Raw genomic sequence first — 17,303 nt, forward strand, 5'->3', positions numbered from 1 at the left:
TTTTCAGTTTTGATACATTTTGACTCTCGCTGTCCAGGTTGTTTCAGGTTGCTCTTGTGATTCCTCGGCACGCTTTCTTTTGGTGATTTCTCTTTGAGACACAAGCCTGTTTTCACGCTGTTGTTGTGATTTCTCGGCATGCTTTTTTTTATACTTTCTCTATTAGCCGCAAGCCTGTTTTCACGCTGTTGTTGTGATTCCTCAGCACGCTTTCTTTTCTTACTTTCTCTATTAGCCGCAAGCTTTTTGGCATTAGCTCTTTAAGTACCTTCCTCGGCTGTTTCTTCTTAATGATGTCATATACAGTCGACAAACATGACGTCAGTCGACAAACAAACATGGCGTCAGTCGACAAACAAACATGGCGTCAGTCGACAGTCGACAACCATGACGTCAGTACACAAACAACTTATTTTTATATATATAGACTAGCTATTGGGCAACACCTAGTTGGTGGGGGTGCTTCGCGCCCCCCCCCCCCCAAGCCCCCCCGCGCGCGTAAGTCGTTACGCGCCATATTAGTTACGCGCCATTGTAGTTGTGTCCCTGTGTCCCACCTGTGAATATAGATATATATATATATATATATATATATATATATATATATATATATATATATATATATATATATATATATATATATATATATATATACTAGCTGCTGGGGTGGCGCTTCGCGCCACCCCAACACTGTGTCCCGGTGTCCCGGTGTCCCGGTCTGTAATTCCTATTCGAACAATCCCTGTGTCCCGGTCGTCATTTATATATCCCGCCTGTGCCCCCGGCGTCCCCGTTGTAGTTGTGTCCCTGTGTCCCGGTCGTCATTTATATTCCCTTTGTCCCGGTCGTGATTTGTGTCCAGGTGTCCCAGTCTGTAATTTCTCTTTGAGGTTCCCGGTCGTCATTTATATTCCCCGTGTCCCGGTCGTCATTTGTGTCCCCGTGTCCCGTATGTAATTTCATCAGTTGACAAACATGACGTCAGTCGACAAACAACTTCATGACGCATACAGCTCAATCCTGAAAATGACGTCAGTCGACACACAAACATGACGTCACTCGACAGACACACACACACAGACAACTTATTTATATATATAGATAGATATAGCTGTTGGGGTGGCGCTTTGCGCCACCCCAACTAGTTGTTACGCGTCATATTAGGTAGCTCTTTAAGTACCTTCCTCGGCTGTTTCTTCTTAATGATGTCATATACAGTCGACAAACATGACGTCAGTCGACGAACAAACATGGCGTCAGTCGACAGTCGACAACCATGACGTCAGTACACAAACAACTTATTTTTATATATATAGACTAGCTATTGGGCAACACCTAGTTGGTGGGGGTGCTTCGCGCCCCCCCCCAAGCCCCCCCGCGCGCGTAAGTCGTTACGCGCCATATTAGTTACGCGCCATTGTAGTTGTGTCCCTGTGTCCCACCTGTGAATATAGATATATATATATATATATATATATATATATATATATATATATATATATATATATATATATACTAGCTGCTGGGGCCCGCGCCACCTAGTTGTCGGGGGCGCTTCGCGCCCCCCCCCCCAAGCCCCCCCCGCGCGCGTAAGTCGTTACGCGTCATATTAGTTACGCGCCATTGTAGTTGTGTCCCTATGTCCCGCCTGTGAATATATATATATATATATATATATATATATATATATATATATATATATATATATATATATATATATATATATATATATATATATATATATATATATAATATATATATTTAACTACGTAAAACTTGCGAATATACAACATTCTTTGCTGTCCCATTGTCTGTGCATATAAATAGATTGTCAGGTTTACCGACTCTTGAACATGCAACATGTCCATGGGAAAAACAATCCGTATTCAGATCTATACCTCATGATTCTAATGATTGCCCTTGAGCTTTGTTGATGGTGATTGCTAATCGAACTTTCCCTGTGTTGCCGTCGTCATTTATATATCCCCCTGTGCCCCCCGGCGTCCCCGTTGTAGTTGTGTCCCTGTGTCCCTGCCGTCATTTATATTCCCTGTGTCCCGGTCGTCATTTGTGTCCTGGTGTCCCAGTCTGTAATTTCTCTTTGAGTGTCCCGGTCGTCATTTATATTCCCTGTGTCCCGGTCGTCATTTGTGTCCTGGTCTTACCTCATTATTCTAATGATTGCCCTTGAGCTTTGTTGATGGTGATTGCTATCGTTTTTAAATTGGTATATGATGAAATAAATTTTTGTGTTTTTCCCCTTTTTTTTCTTTTTAGTTTTTTTTTTGTTTTTACCTTTTTTTTAGTTTTTTTCTTTTTAGTTTTTTTGTAGTTTTTACCTTTTTATTTTTTTTTATTTTTATTTTTTTTAGTTTTGTTTTTCTCCTTTATTTTTCAGTTTTTTTTTCCTTTTTTTATTTTTTCCTCGGCACGCTTTCTTTTCTTACTTTCTCTATCAGCCGCAAGTTTTTTGGCATAGACTCTTTGAGCAGCTTCCTCGGCTGTTGCCATTGTAGGTTCTTCAGTCATTTTACAATTAAACATTTTTCTGTCCACGATCTTCTTACAATTAAAAATTTGTCTTTTGAGCAGCTTCCTCGGCTGTTGCCATTGTAGGTTCTTCAGTCATTTTACAATTAAACATTTTTCCGTCCACGATCTTCTTACAATTAAAAATTTGTCTTCGAATGACTTTCTTAGACATGACATCACTCGACACACAGACAACTTATTTTTATATATATAGATTTAAGGCAACAATGATCATAGGTCTACATAGGTCCAGAGAGGGCATTACGGATTTTATCAAGGGTTGGAGGAATTAAACGGGATAATAGTTGGGACATGAAATCTCAAGAGGGGATGAGGAATCATCTTCGTAAAGCCTTTGGGGGGAGGGGCTGAAATCATTTACTTCTACAGTACTTTATAGATAGGAATTATGATGAGCATTAAGAAAAATTAATCTGATTACTTGCAACAAATGTATTTGCTAATACAAATGTATTTTTTTTCAAGTCTGTTTTCTTGTTAAGCTTTTAACTTATTTATTTATTTAAGAATTAACGACGCTTCTTGACTACTAAGGTCCCTGCGTCGGCCCTGCAGTGCATTCCTGCAGCGTGAAAGCTTTTAACTTGTCAGTAATAAAACAATTTTTAAAGGTATATGTTTTGCTATAAAAGAGATGTTATGGGAAAGTAAGATATTCCGCCATTTTAAAATATCCGAATTTATATCAGCAATGGTTTAATTTTAGCTTGAAATTTCCACAGAATAATTTTTGCAACCAGCACGACAAAGGTGTCATTGAAAATTTTTTTATTAGTAGTAGTTTAATGGTTAACTTTTCCTGTTTTTTTTTGCTTTCTGTGAAATTTGGTAGCTAATGTAGTCATTTTTTCAAAGTTCCATTCAAACCACCCATTGGGTACTTTCGTTTTTTTTTTCACTGTATTTTTTTTTCATTCTTCAATGAGAACCTTTATTCTAACTTGCTGAATTGTCTATTTTGGATCTGAATGTTAGCATGAGCATTTGTATGAATTCTTTTGATTTTGTAGATTAAAAAAATTTAAAATGAGCAAAGCATTTGTTATGAAAAGGAATTCATATTTTGCGTCAAGCCTTATGTATCCCAAATTGTTGTCTCCCTCCCTGATTACACCTATAAGTAAATGTATTTTGTTATTTAAGCTTGCATTTGCAAATTCAATTTTGGTCAGCCTAGTAAGTCTCAGTCTTCCCTAGTCGTCACCTTTGTTTTTCCAAATTTTGTATCATCATTTTTCTCATCATTATGACTTTGGTAGATCCTCCAACAACTGAAATTGCTGAAAATGGGGAAACTACAATACTTTTGGTACCAACACCGGCTGAAATTGAACGTTCCTCACTGCCTGCACATCCAAAACACTTGTGGAAACATAGAGAGCTTTTCCTTTCTCGGCAAGTTGAATCAGTGCCTGCATCGCATATTAGAGGAAAGTGTTCCGTCGCTCTCCTTAATGAAGAAGAAAGCTGCTATCAATATATCAATGCCCCAGTATGTATCATTTATTGTCTTTTTTTATATTTACACCGTCATAACGTCTAAAACGTAAACAATATTTGTTCTTCTGAAACAACGTAATTTTCATAACTAAAACAGATACAAGCTTTTTCTTTAATTGCTGAAATAAAAAATAACTCATACTTAAGTTAACATTATTTGGTGTTCGTTCAAACGCTTAATTTAGTTACGGTTTGTTGACATTATGTCAATATCAGGGCGTATGTTGCTTGAATATCACCAGAATTTATATTTTTAAGGTAAAAGCCATGGATTTGTTGCTCCAAAATTGCTGAAGTCGGGTCGTGCATAACCAGTGGGTACAAGAGGCTAGCAACTATACTTTTTTTTTTTTACTCTTTTGTGCCAAGCAAGAAACTGTCCGAAATAAAGTTAAAATGTATTTGTGTAGATAAATACATTTGCGTGTAGATGCGTGTAGTCGATAAATACCATGTGTGTAGATAGTTAAGAATTGAGCAGGTAGCAGAGAAATTTTAATATACAGACTTCTAAGGTCGAATTATGTGAAATGGTAATAGCCTTTATGAACAAGAGCTAAGAGCTCATATGGCACTTGTGACGAGGCAAGAAGAGCTAAGAGCCAAGAGCTCGTATGGTATGAGCTCTAACAAAATTCTAAGAATCAATAGATAGATTTAAAAGGAAAATCAGAGGCTTAATGTCGCTCAGGATTTAAAATAAGAGCTCTGAGTCACGATGTCCTTCTAAATATTTCCTTCTAATTTTTCTTCTGCTATCACTTTAATATTAAATTGATAAATCCACTGAACCCCTACCCCCAACTCCCCCAGAGAGAGCGAATCCGGTACGGTTACGTCAATCACGTATCAAGGACATTCGCTTATTCTATCCACCAAGCTTCATCCCTATTCTTCCACTCCAAGTGTTTTTCATGATTTCCCCCTCCAACTACGAGGTCCTTCTAAATATGAGGTTTCATGAAGATCCAATCACTCCTTCGTAAGTTAAAAATACGTAATTTTTTTCAAATTTTTCTGAATTAACCCCCCCCCCCCAATAGAGTGGATCCTTTCCAATTATATAAATCACGTATCTAAGACTTCTGCTTATTTTTCCCACCAAGTTTCATCCCCATCCCTCCCAAACTCCTCCCAATGTCACCATATCCGGTCGGGATTTAAATAAGAGCTTTGAGACACGATATCCTTCTAAATATCAAATTTCATTGAGATCCGATCACCCGTTCGTAAGTTAAAAATACCTCATTTTTTAAATTTTTCAGAATTACCCCCTACCCCAACTACCCCAAAGAGAGCGGATCCGTTCCGGTTATGTCAATCATGTATCTAGAGCTTGTGCTTATTTTTCCACCAAGTTTCATCCCGATCCCTCCACTCTAAGTGTTTTCCAAGATTTTAGGTTTCCCCCTCCCAACTCCCCCCCCCCAATGTCACCAGATCCGGTCGAGAGTTAAAGTAACAGGTCTGAGACACGATATCCTTCCAAACATCAAATTTCATTAAGATCTGATCAACCGTTCGTAAGTTAAAAATACTTCATTTTTTTCTATTTTTTCCAAATTAACGGGCCCCCCACTCCCTCCCCAGAGGGTCAAATCGGGAAAACGACTATTTCTAATTTAATTTCGTCCGATCTCTGATATGCCTGCCAAATTTCATCGTCCTACCTTACCTGGAAGTGCCTAAAGTAGCAAAACCTGGACCGACAGACAGACCGACAGAATTTACGATTGCTATATGTCACTTGGTTAATACCAAGTGCCATAAAAATTGAAGGTGCCAAACTTTTTTTGTCATGTTTAAATGATGATATATTCCTTGTCGATTCTTTAATATTTTTTTTTCTATATTTCATGATGATCTTGACATCAATGACGATTTGTCTAGACATGGCATATTGACAACAACCGAGGAAAAGCAAATAAAACTAGGTGTAACATTCAACCTTAGAGAGAAAAGCTTTTTAGAGTTAAATTTTTCAAGAAAACAACAATCCATGCAAATAAGGAAGAGATTGGTCCTTGGAAAAGTAGATAGGAGTCTTTTGGAGCATTTCCAAGTATATATACTGGCTCTGTAAACACAAATCCTGCAAACACTTTTGAAATAATCTCGAAAAAAGGTGTTTGTTTTGTTTTTCTCATTTTTTGTTAAGGATTTACAGTGCCATCAATACTACTGAAATAGTGACTGTTTTGGAAATAATTCCAAGACAAATGTAAAACACCGCGATGGAGGCTTAGGACGGCATTCGGTGGATTATTTTCGCTTTAATCTTATTCTACACGTCTTTTCGTCCTGAGATGAGGTTTTTTAATAAATATCTCGCCTACTGATCAAAATGTTACCACTGTCCAAAACGTTTATCTTAAAAACCTACTTTAAACCTAACCTCTAGATTAGGGATTTTGAATCTGCTGTTCTGCTTTTATCATAAGCTATACCAAAGGGAAGGCATGTATAGTATAACTTATTCTGTTTACATTTTTTGAATTAAGCTCTATCACAAATCCTGTTTCATCATCTCCTATTAAAGTTTAGTTTTTGTTGTTGAGGTATTCGGCACTGCGGTATTTACAGTTCTGGAGGATTTTGTTTTTCATTAACTTTTTTTTTATTTTGTCTAGTTAACCCGTCGTGCGTTGCTGCGATATCAATGGAAAAGAAATTCAAAGAAATCCTCCCCCCCCCCCCTCTGAAAAACTTCCTCGCGGAGAATTCTTCTCTCCAGAAAAATCCTCACCAGATAACTCTTCCCTGTGGCAAATTCCTCTCCGCGTTTTAATAACGATCCTCTTTTTAAATTTTAAAATTATTTGAAAAATTCTCTCGTGACAATTCTCATTCATTTGGGAATCGAATCCATTATGGAAAATCTCTTCCCCCACCGCGAAACTTTAAATTTTTGCTGTAGAAGTATTCAACACTGCTGCATTTCAGTTTCTGGGAGATTTTTTCTCTCTATTCTTGCATTAATTTCTTTTTATTTTGTGCTGAAGAAAATCCACAAGAAAATAGTACGTTTGCGTACGTTTCTTTTTTCCTGTCTTTTAATAAACTGCTGTTTATTATTTGGGTTTATTGAGCTTGTTTTATATCCTCTGATACATCTTGGTCGTATAGAATAATTTGTTGGCTCTGATTTAGAACTAGATACAAGTATTGTGAAATATTTTTCAGTTTTTGATGTGCAAACATTTGAGGCGGTCATAGAAAAAAACATTGAATTTTTCAGAAAGTTAAAAACGAATTAACTCTGAAACTAGCATTTGTGCAAACATATTGTTGTGCTTATTTGTTTTTCTTTTCTTTTTTTTTTTGCTTATATTGAAACAGAACCTTAGGAAAATATTGTGTTTGTAATTGAATGATGGATGTCTGAGCGTTATCCTTTTCATCTAATTTGTTTTGTCACTTTCTATGTAAGCCTACTACTAGAAATGAAAGAAATTACAGATTCAACGAAGTTTCGAACACCCTTTAGCTCAGGTGGGCTTTAGACTGTATTTTCAGGATTAGTTTTTTAAATTAAAATACGTGGCTATAAAGTGCGTTCAAAATGTAAATTGGAGAGTCTGTCTATGCATTGACCAAGCCCAAACAGTAATTTTGATCTTTTTTGGTGACCTATAATAATGATAATAATAATTTATTTGTCACCCACTTTACAAAACAGAGGTTAAGTGGAGTAAATACAAAAGAAAAACAGCAAAAGAACAAAAAGAAACAAAGCTAATCACATACAGGAAAAAGAGGCAAGGCGATGAAAACACTCTAGCCTATAAGGCGCTTCAATAGCTAGCTTGGCACATAATTTTTCGAAAACACCAGTAATATCTGTCGCACAATACTTTTTAATCAGTTTTGTATTCCGATGAGAACGAGGCAGATAAAAAAATTGCAGTACCGGTAATAGTTATAGAAATACGTTTTAGATTACCAGTCAACAGAAGTGGCCGAATACCAGTACAGAAGAGTACAGAAGGATAAAAAAAAATTTGAATAAAACCGAGATAGCGCTCTCCTCTTATAGTGTCCACGATTTGCCACAATCTTAGAGTAACCGAGCCTCAGCTTATCACTAATATCTTAGACAGCACGAGACCGGAGAGCATTCATAGAATCGCAAACTGTTATGCCAAGCCAACGAAACGATTTAAGACGGGGAATACTAAAACCACCGCAGTATAGTGGTTCTGAACAATTATTACCGTCGAAAACAAGAAACTCCCACTTGTCAATATTTAGGTACATGCCGATATCGCGGAAAGCAGAAGTAACTGACTTCACTGAACGGGCAAGACCAGACTCAGTTTGACTACTCGGAAGAAGGTCATCCTCATAAGCCAGATATGAGATATCAGATGGTCCTAGTAGGCACGTATTTGATGATACATCTTCAATACAAGCATTGAAAATATACGGAGAAAGAACTCCCCCTTGTCTTACTCTGCTACGAATAGGGATATGACCGAAAAAAGAATTATTTAATGACTTAGGGCGAAGGTAAGAATGGACTACCAAAAACGAAGCACGTGAATTACCGACGGATTTACTCCTCTCTGGCATAACGCTGTCCATGCTTGAGTATGAAATACACTGTCAAATGCTTTAGACAAGTCTAGGGTTGCGAAATAAAGTATGCGACGAGTGCGATGGGCGTCTTTTAACAAAGAGGTCAAAGCACGGTTAGCATGCTGACAGCCTAGCCCAGATCTAAAACCAAATTGATTATCATCATTTAGAGCGAGCTTAGTGATATAAGGTAGTAGGAGGTATTCAAAAAGCTTGCTAAGAGTACATGCTACCGTTATGGGCCTATAAGACAAATGTGGCCTATACCGTTGTGGGCCTATAAGACTATGTGGGTGCCCTATGGGCACCCCCACTTTAAACTGAATCAAGCAAATCGTATAAAGTGTTGTAGTCTTTAATGTAAGTTCTGAGCTCTGCTCGCTTAAATTTTTTTTCGCTCTAACATTAATACAAACCTCTTTTCCCTTAAACAATAATTCCTGTCTTTCAATGTTTAAGTTCTTTTAACCACAGTATTTCCCTTTAAGGATCTAATCTTAGTTGTCAATTGTCATGGAATATTGCTCCTTTTTGAATAATTATTTATGTAAAAGGTTGACTTAACAATATCATTTGTCGTTTTACCCTCACTGAAAATTGACATGCGTGGTGTGCAGGATGGAAATAATCGAAATCCTCTATGTCTCATGCAAATAACTTCGAAGACCACACTGCCTTTCCATGACGAAAGTAAAACAGTTCAAAATAGGGATGAAACCTGTTTGAACTGTTTTACTTTTGTCTCATGCAAAGGTCTCTTAATTACACTTTACTTAGCCTTACAAGGTAGACCCTTCTCAATCGTCTGGTAAATAAAAACAGACTTTCTGCTTAAATATAACAGATGTTTTGCTGTTCTTACATAATAATCAATTTATTTTTTTCTAGGACGTGTTTTTCTATTCCCTTGTCTTTGATCCTGTTCAAAAAACCTTACTGGCCGATAAAGGAGAAATACGAACTGGAAACAAATATCAGTGCGAAGTGCCAGATACTACTTCACCAGGTACTTTTGCAATGCCATTTTTGAATCATATTTAGTGTTATTCCCCCGTGTGACCGTACTGAGCAAGAGCGTTAGGTCAAAGTAAAGAAGCCTTTAGCTGCGTTATTTAAAAGACGATTCCACAAAAATAATTCTCAGGGGCATAACTAAGCAAATGATTTATTTAATAGTCATATACTAGGCTATATTCTTATGGTCAATGCTTCTCATGTCACGAGTCTCCTCATAAAAAAACTTCGCTTATAAACTATAATAGCAGGTATTCCTGTTAATATACTACAAATACCTGTACTACTACTAACAGCTCAGTGCAGCAGCAAGCCGGCTGAGGCCACCACAGCTGTGCACGCTCTTCCTCCATCTTGATTTATTCAAAGATTCACTCTTTAGACACTCCTGTGGCTTTCTAATTTCCTTAAAATCTTTTCTTATGATCTCTTCTCACTCCATTCGGTGACGGTATCTTTACTGTTTGGCCCAGATAGGTGGCCAAAAAGTACAATCTTTGGTGATCTTTGATCTTTCTTTCGTAAAACGTGGCCATAGGCCTATAGCCTTTGAAAGTGGGATCCAACTACATTTTTTGTACGGCCAATTGTTTGATATACGGTCAGTCAAACGGTATCTAAGTCTATTCTTAGACAATTCTTCTGGAAAACCCAACACCTTTATGTTCTACGCGATCAAGTACTCCACAAAGAGCCTGAAAGGAAATCAAGTAGGGTTTTCCTTTTGTCGTAGATGGATAGCCAAAAAGCACAATCTTTGGGGATTTGACATCACCCATTCGTAAAACGTGGCCACGCCCTCTTAACTTCTCTTCACTGTAGCCTTTGAAAGCGGGATCCAAATCTAAACATATCTTTTCTACGGCTAATTGCATGATATGTGTCAGTCAAACGAGTACCTAAGTCTATTCTTAGACTTATTTTTTCTGGAAAACCCACCGGCTTGATGTTCTACACGATCAAGTACACCGTGAAGAGCCTCAGAACAAATCAAGTTAATCCTGGTTAAACCAAAAAAAAAAAATTATATAGTAATGCATTTGTCCCAGTTTTTCGAAGAGCTGTATCAACTATTTTTTTCGAGATCTATTGTGTGGATGCTGCAAAAAAAAAAGAAAAAATAAATTCAAATCAGCGATGCTGTTATGTTCTTTTTAATTAAACCTGTCTGTTTGTCTTTCCTTAATATCCCATCTTTTTAGTTTTCCCGTTGATTATAACTTGAAAAGGATACTTATGCATAATATACCACAGGAAATCGAAAGTCCTATTTTTAAGAGAGGACTGAATTTAAATACACAATCCACGCCCTCTATTAATACCTGCTTATGAAACATTGATGGTAATTTTTCTCTAAATTACCCCGAAAAACCTAGTAAATTTTAAGGAATCCTATTTTAAGTTGCACTTTTGAAGTATTCACTCCTTCCATCTTGGAATACCGGCATATTTGCAAATTTAATGGCATGAAAAATCATTCAAATAGTAGGTTTAATAGGGTCATTAAAAACAGTGAATCTTCAGGTATACTCTGTTATTGGGTTAAACGTATAAATAAGTTTGATATTAACGTAATATATATAACAAAGGACCCCTTCTAAGGCTTATTGGCGGGCAAAAAAATTAGGAAAACAGAGCTGAAGATAAAAAAGGAAGATATAAAAAGGAAATTGTAAAAAAAAGAACTTATGGGTAAGCAAGAGGGACTGAGAGTAAAAATGGAATGACTTTTAACCGGACTTCAAGACTTGACGCTATTCCTTAAAATAAAACTTGACAAATCCCTCTATTCTCTTTGTGTTTTTCTTCCTGAAGCAAAGCGATATCATTGTGTCATTGTGCTCTAATAAAATCAAATGACAATATTTGCTCAACACTCACTTATTGACTTGTAAATCCCTGTTTCGGGGCTGTTTAGGACGTAATAACTAGTTTTCTAAAATTGAATTTGCTATTCAATCAGAGTCAACGCTCTGGTGTTACCTACAGTAAAGAGCCATGTGCAGTCCATGTGCTATTTTTCCCGGGCCTCTTTCGAATGGAGGGGGGGGGGGGTCGTAAAAACATGAGACACCTCATTCGATGAGAAACTGAAAATTTCTAGTGTCTTTGTTAAGAGCTGAAAGTGATTGGAGGACAACCACCCCTCTCCCTTGCTTTTTTTCTGCCACCCTTGTGGCCCCCAATAATATAGAGTAAAAATAGTCGAAAGGTCAAGTAAATACGGCTCCGAGGATGTCAAGAATCCCACGGCCTTCGGGAAAAGGGCCGCAAATTATGCATATTATATTTTGCTTACGGATAGGTTATGTAGTGGAAAATTAGGTGCATGCTTGATCTTTGGTTTCGTATTGCATTGAAAATTTTTGGGACTGTCCCAAGGATTAAGAGTTGTTCATGGGCCTGGAGATGGCCCGAAGAATTCTTATTCCTGATCAGTTTGAAACTTACAGCTGTGAGTCTTTTGGTAAAGATGAATAAAATAAACAGATAAAAAAATTGCTTGGGACCACCGGCCGCAAAAAGGGCTAAAAAGTAGTTTTCGATTGACTCTAAGCTTATATTCTAAAGTTATTAGGCTAAAGGGCCCCAATGCCGAACAAAAAAAGTTGGAAACTTACAGCTGCAAGTTTCTGGGCCAAGCAGACTCATGTACGACTACAGAAAATTGTTGTTGACTGTATTGTGGTAACCTGACAGTTTTGATGAAATCATTTTGATTTGTACTGAATTAAAATTTGCTGAATACAATTACGTCAGTACAATTTACATCATTTAATACAATTTACCTCAGAAGTTCTATGACTATGGGTGTGAAAATGTTGCATTGAAAATTTTACTAGGTGTTTGAATATCTTAAGGCCGTGATTAAGTGAACTGATGGAACTCGAAAATCCCATGTTAAATTGAAAATTTATATTTAAAAAGTACTCAAGTATTCATTGGCGGAAGATGCCGCTTTTAATATCAGGCCATAGCTTCTTGAAGATGCTACAAAATGTTTGAAAGAATTTTGCTCTATTTCCTCTAATTGCTTAGAAATCTTAGAAAATGTCTAGGTCTTTTTCACAAGTGTACTCTATGAAGGATATTGCTTTTGGAACAAAATTGGTACTATCATGAGCAGAAGACAATAACCTGTAAGATGATTGGAAACATTTTTCGATGTATTTTCCTGTTTTCTAACAGTCCCATAGAATATTTTCAGCTACCTGAAATTTTTACAAGTCGGTTGCCAGAAAGAATCGTTTCAGATCGCCGATAATACCCCATAGAGACCAAATGACAAGCTGGTATAATCAGCTGCTTGTTAATAGTGTGAAATTTTCATAAATCATTTCAATGCAATGAAGAAACCTAGAAATGAGAAATAGTCAGGAGCCTTCAGTAAAGTTGTGCACACAAAACATGGGGAAAATTAAATCAAAGCCAGGTATGCAAATGCGAAACTGCGAAAAATTTGGGGATAGGCGAGTGGATAAAGAACCGAAAAGAGGCTAAGGCGGACTGTTGCATGGAAGTTGGAAAGAATGGACTGATATTGTACCAAGTACAATGTCAGCTTGAATGTGCTCAGCTAGATACTTGCTTTTTCATGATTTTACCCAGAAAAACTTCTACATTGAAAAGATAGACCGCGATCCAGGCTTTTGGACCGAAAAGATTTTTCCCAAGCTTTCGGATTCTTCATGGATGCTTTGATCCCAGAGTTCCACGGGGGCTTCCAATACGAGAGCCGTACTTATAAGATTAATCGTCTAGTACCGGTAACAGGAAAATCCATTTTCCTTACATTCTATCCTTCTTTGTATTTACATACTTAATTGTATTGTCATTTGAAATAAAATACCTTTGTTTATATTGCTTGTCCTCCAACTTTATCAAACATTTCGTAGTAACGAACTGTAGTAAAGAGCGACCCGGCTCAATAGTAACTGAAACTCTAAAAAATGGAATTTTGATACCGATAGCTACATCAAAAGAATCGTATTTTAATGCTGATTTTAAATATATAAGTTTCATCAAGTTTAGTCTTACCCATCAAAAGTTACGAGCCTGAGAAAATTTGCTCTATTTTAGAAAATAGGGGGAAACAACCCCTAAAAGTCATAGAACCCTACTGTAGAAGTTTCAAGCTCCTATCTGCAAAAATGTGGAATTTTGTATTTTTTGTCAGAAGGCAGATCCCAGATGTGTGTTTATTTGTTTGTTTTTTCAGGGGTGATCGTATCGACCCAGTGGTCCTAGAATGTTGCAAAAGGGCTCATTCTAACGGAAATGAAAAGTTCTAGTGCCCTTTTTAAGTGACCAAAAAAATCAGAGGGCACCTAGGCCCCCGTCCCACGCTAATTATTTTCCCAAAGTAACCGGATCAAAATTCTGAGATAGCCATTTTATTTAGCGTAGTCGAAAATCCTCATAACTATGTCTTTTGGGACGACTTACTCCCCCACAGTCCCCGTGGAAGGGGCTACAAGTTACAAACACTAACCAGTGCTTACATACAGTAATGATTATTGGAAAGTGTATAGACGTTTTCAGGGGCGTTTTCATTTGGTTGGGGGCAGGGAATGAGAAGAGAGGGATATGCTGGGGGAACTTTTCATGGAGGAAGAAATTTCCATGAAGGGAGCGCAGGATTTTCTAGCATTATTAAAAAAAAAAACCAATGACAAAAAAAATATAACAAAGTTTTTTCAACTGAAAGTAAGGAGCAGCATTAAAACTTAAAAGGAACAGAAATTATTACGCATATGAGGGGCTCACCTCCTCCTAATACCTCGCTCTCTACGCTAAAGTATTTTTAGAATTTCAACTATTTATTCTACGGCTTTCGTGATTCAGGGGTCATTCTTAAGAAATCGGGACAAAATTTAAGCTTTAGCGTGAAGAGCGAGGTACTGACGAGGGGGTGAACCCCCCTCATATATGTAATAAAAATATGAGAATACAGAAGTTCCTTACGTAAGCTAATTTGTAAGTTACGTATGTCTTTAACTAATAAAATTTATTTTTACTAATAAAAAAATTCGTAAAAAATTAAAAGTTCTAGTTGCCTTTTTAGGTAACCAAATAATCGGAGGGCAACTAGACCTCCTTCCCCGCTCCTTTTTTTTCTCAAAATCGTTCGATCAAAACTATGAGAAAGCCATTTAGCCAAAAAAAATAAATATACAAATTTCGTTTTAATTATTCATCTGCGGAGAGCATAAATCAAAACATGCATTGACTAAAAAACGTTAAGAAATTAAATTAAATAAAAACAAGTGTTTTTTAACTTAAAGTAAGGAGTGACATTAAAACATGAAATGAACAGAACTTCATATATGAAAGGGGCTGCTTCCTCATCAACGCCCCGCTCTTCACGCTAAAGTCTGTCTCTTTCTCTTAACTCTATTTTTCAAAACAGTAAAAAACTTCAGCGTAAAGAGCGGGGCGTTCACGAGGAAGCAGTCCCTTTCATATACGAAGTAATTTCTGTTCGTTTTAAGTTTTAATGTCACTCCTTACTTTCAGTTATTTTTTTTAATTTAATTTGTAAGAAAACTTTGGTTTTCTAAGAATCCTCGAAGAAAGCTTTCAACTAAGTTCGGTGTTTAATCAACTGAGGTATTTTAAATAGCCTATCCCTAGGAAAAAAGTGGAAAAACAATAAATTTTAAAATGCACTCTATGTATGCCGTCACAGTTGCATATACATGGGCATTTTGTACTTGAGAATGATAGTGCTCTTTTGCTCATTTTCTCTTCTCCCTTGGTCGGTAACCAAGCTTGGCAAAACGCAGCCAAATATATTACTCGGCTGAAGCATCTCACCAAAGGAAGCTGTCAATCAAAACCTTTCAAAAGACTTGATAATTGATGCTATTTGAAGTTTTGACAATCGACAATCTTTAGAGAATTAAAAGACAGAAGGCTAACCTTACTTCAATTTTGAAGCTCGATGTTTTCAAGTTCACTTAATCACGGCCTTAACACCTTTTGATACAATGCAACATTTCGATAATTCACAAAGGTTGTCAAATTCCTAGGTAAATTTTCTTTTTTCCCCGCTTTTATGATCCTCTGTATGTCTGTGTCTGCAGCGGTAATTGACTTTATGCTCTTCCAGACCACCTCTCCCCATACCCACCTAAAATCAGTTCCTATGTAGGTGGTTGGGTTGGTTCATGATTTGTATCATATAAAAGTATGGTACAGTCGTAACCTCAAATTTCCTCCTTGTTGGGACACGACTTTTTTTTACATTAGTAGTCCAATTTCTTTCTGTATGAATTCAACTTCGCGTAATGTTACTCACTTATTTTTCTAATGTGCTAGTTCAAGCGATGTCACTGCAGAAAATATTGTTTATTGATGCATTTTTTTTTTTTTAGAAAACCGCAACAGCGATGAATTAGAAACATTAGTTTGGTCACCATATAATCAAATTTCGGACCGTCAAATAGATCAGTTCCTGATTCTGGCTAGATCAGTTGGTACATTTGCTCGTGCGCTAGATTGTTCGAACTCTGTAAAACAACCAAGTCTTCACATGAGTGCGGCTGCTGCTTCAAGGGATATTACTCTGGTACGAAACCATTTTTGTTTTCTTTATTTATTTTTAATATAGACCCCCTGGGAAATATATATGCACTTTTATAATACTCGAAATCAAGAACTAATAAACGATAATATAAACTCCAGAGATTCTGTTATTTCTCTCTCTAATACTGGTAATTGAAAACTATGATGAGGATTACAAAGATTAACCAATAACCCTTACACTACCCAGACACCTTCACTTTCCAAATGTCATAAGGAGCGGAATAGCGCTGCCCAAGTAAAGAGCGATGTAGGCACAACCTATTGCTTTTATTTTTTTTTCCCAAGGTATTTCTTATGGAAGGAGTTGTCATAGAAACTTTGGAAGGGGCTCATTCGATTGGAAATTGAAAGCTCAAGTGCCTTTATTTAGAGTCAAAAGTGATAGGAGGGCAACCAGCCCCCCTTCCACGTACCTTTTCTCCCCCAAAGACATCCAATCAAAATTTTGTGATATCCATCTTGTTCAGCGTAGCTCAAAGGCCCAGAAACTGTGTCTCTGGGAACGAACCCTCCCCCACAATAACTTATGCCGTGGGGGACATGTTAATGCGTCCCTAGTTTCAAATTTGTTTTTGGGAAAGGGGGAAGGTTTGGCCTTTTTGTCCAAATAGGCCAAGTCCATTCAGGTGAAGCTTTCAGGGAATGTTGGGAGAGTGTCGAATTAAATTAAACCAAACTATGTGCTTGCGGGGTCTCAGAAGTACGTATCTCAGGAATGACTTACAGTATTAAGTTGGAACTTTCAGGGAATGATGAAGCGGATGATCAATTGACCAAATGGCAATACGTGCACACTACTACTACTACTGCGACTATTACTGCTACCACTACCACTATTACCACAACCACCTGCTACTACTGCTATTAGAATTATGTTTCTAAGGTGACTGCTACTAAGACTGAGGGCATTAAGGTGAAAATCGCGGGAAATTTCGAGGGGTAATTAAACTAAACCAAATCACACCATGTGGTAATTACTTGTCAAAAAGGCACATCAGCAATAGGAACGGCTTAACCCGCTAAGTTTAAACTCCCAGGGAATGATGAGGTGGTCGCTCAACCGACCAAAA

The 17,303-nt window shown here is 37.1% G+C and overlaps 1 protein-coding gene across 2 annotated transcripts in view; it reads left to right on the forward strand.

Annotated features, from left to right (window-relative positions):
* LOC136029237 (metastasis-associated protein MTA1-like) overlaps positions 1-17,303 on the forward strand; it is an 89,943-nt gene that overhangs the window by 14,407 nt on the left and 58,233 nt on the right. For both annotated transcript variants that reach the window (XM_065707466.1, XM_065707467.1), the window contains exons 4-6: positions 3,813-4,045; positions 9,520-9,637; positions 16,023-16,216. In XM_065707466.1, coding sequence (XP_065563538.1) covers positions 3,813-4,045; positions 9,520-9,637; positions 16,023-16,216 — 545 coding nt within the window. The remainder of the gene's footprint in view (positions 1-3,812; positions 4,046-9,519; positions 9,638-16,022; positions 16,217-17,303) is intronic.

The sequence above is a fragment of the Artemia franciscana genome, chromosome 7 (genome assembly GCF_032884065.1).
Source record: "Artemia franciscana chromosome 7, ASM3288406v1, whole genome shotgun sequence".
Lineage (NCBI taxonomy): Eukaryota > Metazoa > Arthropoda > Branchiopoda > Anostraca > Artemiidae > Artemia > Artemia franciscana.